The sequence below is a fragment of the Otolemur garnettii genome, unplaced genomic scaffold (genome assembly GCF_000181295.1).
Source record: "Otolemur garnettii isolate 467f Iridium unplaced genomic scaffold, OtoGar3 scaffold00047, whole genome shotgun sequence".
NCBI classification, from domain to species: Eukaryota; Metazoa; Chordata; class Mammalia; order Primates; family Galagidae; genus Otolemur; species Otolemur garnettii.
Window position 1 is genome coordinate 13,715,818 of NW_003852442.1, and position 4,327 is coordinate 13,720,144.

Consider the following 4,327-nt stretch of genomic DNA (forward strand, 5'->3'; position numbering starts at 1 on the left):
GAGCCCCCAGACTTTTTAATTTATGAGACTCACTCTTGCCCTAGACTTTTTTTTTTTTTGAGACAGAGCCTCAAGCTGTCCCCCTGGGTAGAATGCTGTGGCATCACAGCTCACAGCAACCTCCAACTCCTGGGCTCAAGCGAGTCTCCTGCCTCTGCCTTCCAAGTAGCTGGGACCACAGGCGCCCACCACAATGCCCGGCTATTTTTTGGTTGCAGCCATCATTGCTGTTTAGCGGGCCGGGCTGGACTCGAACTTGCCACCTTGTGTGTACGTGGCTGGCACCTTACCCACCTGAGCCACAGGCGCTGAGCCCCTAGACTTTTTAATTTATGGGTCTTACTCTTCTCAGGTTGGTCACAAATTCCTGGACTCAAGCAATCCTCCTGCCTCAGCCTCCATAAGTGCTAAGATTACAGGGGTGAGCCACCACACTCTGCTGATCTGACCCATTTCTAAGGTGTTAATTTTTTGAGATTGTTTCACATTGCTGCTCTCAGTAGGGTGCTGTGGCATCGCATGTCACAGTAATCTCCAACTCTTGGACTCAAGCAATCCTCTTGCCTTAGCCTCCCAAGTGGCTGGAACTATAGGTGCCTGCCACTATGCCTGGCTACTTTTCCAAAGTGCTAGGATGATAGGAGTGAGCCACTGTGTGCAACCTAAGATATGTTTTAACTTTGTGGTTTTTCTTTTTTTTTTTGAGAGAGTCTCACTATATGGCCCTCAATAGAGTGCTGTGATATCACAGCTCACAGCAACCTTAAACTCTTGGGCTTAAGTGATTCTGTTGGCTCAGCCTCCCAAGCAGCTAGGACTATAAGGTGCCTGCCACAACACCTGGCTATTTTTTGGTTGTAGTTGTCATTGCTGTTTAGCAGGCCTGGGCCAGATTCGAACCCACCAGACCCAGTGTATGTGGCTGGTGCCCCAACAACTGAGCTACTGTCACTGAGACTGTATTTTTATTTTTTAGACAGAATCTCATTTTGTCGCTCTGGATATAGTGCTGTAGCGTCATAGCTCTCAGCAACCTCCAGCTCTTAGGCTTAGGTGATTATTTTGCCTCAGCCTCCAAAGTAGCTGGGAACCACCAGAACGCCTGGCTAATTTTTGTTGCAGTTTGGCTGGGGCCAGGTTTGAACCCACCAGCCTTGGTATATGGGGTGCCGCCCTACTCAAAAGCCACAAGCACCACCCCTGAGCCTATATTTTTAACTTTGTATGCTTTAGCTATTATCCTATCTGGAATACTATGAGGAACTACTGAGTTGATTTTCTGATTTGGATGTCTTATAGACTACTTATTAAAAAATGATCCAATCATCGGCTTGGTGCCTGTGGCTCAAGTGGCTAAGGTGCCAGCCACATACACCTGAGCTGGTGGATTCAAATCCAGCCCAGACCTGCCAGACAAGGACAGCTGTAACCAAAAAATAGTCTGGGTGTTATGGCGGGCACCTGTAGTTCCAGCTACCTGGGAGGCGGAGGCAGGATACTAACTTGAGCCCAGGAGTTGTAGGTTGCTGTGAGCTGTGATGCCACGGCACTCTACCCAGGGCAATAGCTTGAGGGTCTGTCTCAAAAAAAAAAAAAAAAAATCTAATCCTAAAAAAAAAAAAAACCCAAAAAACTATCAATGGGACTGATAGTTCAAGATAGATTATTTCTGGCTGGGCACAGTGTGGCTCAGACCTACAATCCTAGCTCTTTGGGAGGCGGAGGCAGGAGGATCCTTTGAGCTCATGAGTTCAAGACCGGCCTGACCAAGAGACTCCATCTCTACCAAAAATGGAAAAAACTAGGCAGGGTCATGGTGGGAGTCTGGAGTCCTAGCTACCCAAAAGGGTTGAGGCAGGAGGATTGGTTGAACCCAGGAGTTTGAGGTTGTTGTGAGCTAGGCTGATGACATGGCACTCTAGCCTGGGGCAACGGAGTAAGACACTGTCTTAAAAAAAAATTCCTATAATCCTAGCACTTGGGAGGCTTAGGTGAGTGGATTGCCTGAGTTCACAGACAGATTGGAGACCAGCCTGAGCCAGAGTGAGACTTCGTCTCTAAAAATAGCTGGGCGTTGTGGCAGGCACCTGTGGTCCCAGCTACTTGGGAGGCTGAGGCAAGAGAATCGCTTAAGCCCAAGAGTTGGAGGTTGTTGTAGGCTGTGACGACACAGCACTCTACCAAGGATGACATAGTAAGACTCTGTCTAAAGAAAAAAAATTAACAGCTGACTAAGAAAGGTCAAAGGCATCTTATCTGTTAGATGAAATTTGAATTTTTTCCTTGAACTCCAAGGCTATCATGGCTATTAGTGGGCATGGGTCTATAGTAAGTAACCAGTCTCCCACCCTCTATGGCAATGCTGGGTAGGTTCCCATGCCTTTGCATAGGCTGCAGGCTGCCAGATAGTGAAGGTCATCAATCTTCAGAAGCTTTAGTCATGTGTTAGGAAATAGAGAGAAAAGTATCTTTTTTTTCTGAAATTGTGGTCTATAGAACAAAGAAGACTATATACAAGTTTGATGAGTTTGTAGCTACTTAGAACATTATCCCAAGTGCAAATGCTTCAGAGTTTCCAAGCACTTTTGTTCAATGAAGGGAAATTACTATCTGGTATTTTGGAAGATAAGATTTATAATGACTAGTCCTTAAGAATAACTGTTTTATTACCATGATTTGTGAAAAGTAACAAGGAAGACAGTTCAAGGAAGGACATACACAATGCCCTGTTTTAGGTTCCAAATTTCTTCTTTTTGATGGGTGGTGGGAGCTGAGCAATGATGTCATCCAGGGGCCGTTCTACTGCCACCAGTGTTTTTTCATCCAAAAGATCCAAGAAGAGTAGAGGCTGTGGAGAGAGAATAATGATTGTCCTAAGAGTTAGGGTCCAGGGCTAGTCCTGAATTGATTAACTAGAGTTGAAAGGTTAGCCAAGTTCGTCTGAAGCTGAACTACTCATCAAAAAAGAAACAAAACAAAATGAACTCCTCAGCCAGGCTCAGTGCCTCATGCCTGTAATCCTAGCACTCTGGGAAGCCAATGCAGGTGGATTGTTTGAGTTCACAGGTTTGAGACCAGCCTGACCAAGAGCAAGACTAGCCAGGTGTTGTGGCAGGAGTCTGTAGTCCTGGCTACTTGGGAGGTTGAGATAAGAGAATCGCTTGAGCCCAGGAGTTGGGAGGTTGCTGTGAGCTGTGACACCATGGCACCCTACTGAGGCCGACAAAGTGAAAAAACAAAAACACAAACATAAACTCTCCCCAAACGAGGTTAGCCTAGTACAAGGCTTAAATGATCTAAATCTCTGATAATCTTTCCTGCACTAGGATTCAAAACAGCTGGAAAGATTGGATACATATATGCATGCATTCATTCACTTATTTATTTAGTGATAGGGTCTTGATATATTGCCCAGGTACAGTGGCTATTCACAGGTGCTGCTCTGATCAATGTACACTATGGCCTCAAACTCCTGAGCTCAAGAGATCATCTTGTTTCAGTCTCCTGAGTAGTTAGGACTACAGGTACACCTGGCTCAAGGTTGAGAGTTTTTAACTGAGTTAATTCATAAAAATTTTCAGCAAGGGGCGGTGCCTGTGGCTCAAAAGGGTAGGGCACTGGTCCCATATGCTGGAGGTGGCAGGTTCAAACCCAGCCCCGGCCAAAAAAAAACCTGCAAAAAAACAGAAAAAAGAAAAAAAAATTTTTTTCAGCAGGATTTTTTAAATCTTTTTTTTTTGCAATTTCTGGCCGGGGCTGGGTTTGAACCTGCCACCTCCAACAAATGGGGACAGCGCCCTACCCTTTTGAGCCACAGGTGCCACCCCATTTTTATCTTTTTCTAGACAGAAAATCTATGATTCTCTTATTATCTTAGGAAGTGATGTTAATCAAGGGCTTTAAGACCTAAAGTCTTGACAACTAGCAAGACACAAATGCATCAAGAAGCTAATTATACTTGAATAATTTATAGATTCTTCTTAAAAATATTCTCGTAGACCTCTGAGAAAATGGTCCAGAACCCAAAAGGAACTTCAATCTTAGAAGCATGACTTGTAACAAACTGGTCAACATATGGAGGTGGTCACCATAACGAATTAGACCTACTGTATCCATATATACATACGGTACATGTCCAGTCTATGAAAATACGGTCAACATAAGGAGGTGGTCAATGTAGGGAAGTGGCCAACGATGGAGGTTTTTTGTTGTATATACAATGAAATGTTCCAGGGATAAAGTCATAATAAATTCAATGACTTCTGTTTGCTAGAAATTTCTTATGGAACATTCTCCAACGAGAAGTCAAATTTTTTTTTTTTTTTTT

At 44.3% G+C, this 4,327-nt stretch overlaps 1 protein-coding gene across 1 annotated transcript in view; it reads right to left on the minus strand.

The window, feature by feature from the left end:
* Positions 1-2,645: 2,645 nt before the first annotated feature.
* Positions 2,646-4,327, minus strand: part of UTP4 (UTP4, small subunit processome component) — a 47,769-nt gene continuing 46,087 nt past the window's right edge. The window contains exon 15 of the mRNA XM_012806142.1: positions 2,646-2,848. Coding sequence (XP_012661596.1) covers positions 2,732-2,848 — 117 coding nt within the window. The 3' untranslated portion in view covers positions 2,646-2,731. The remainder of the gene's footprint in view (positions 2,849-4,327) is intronic.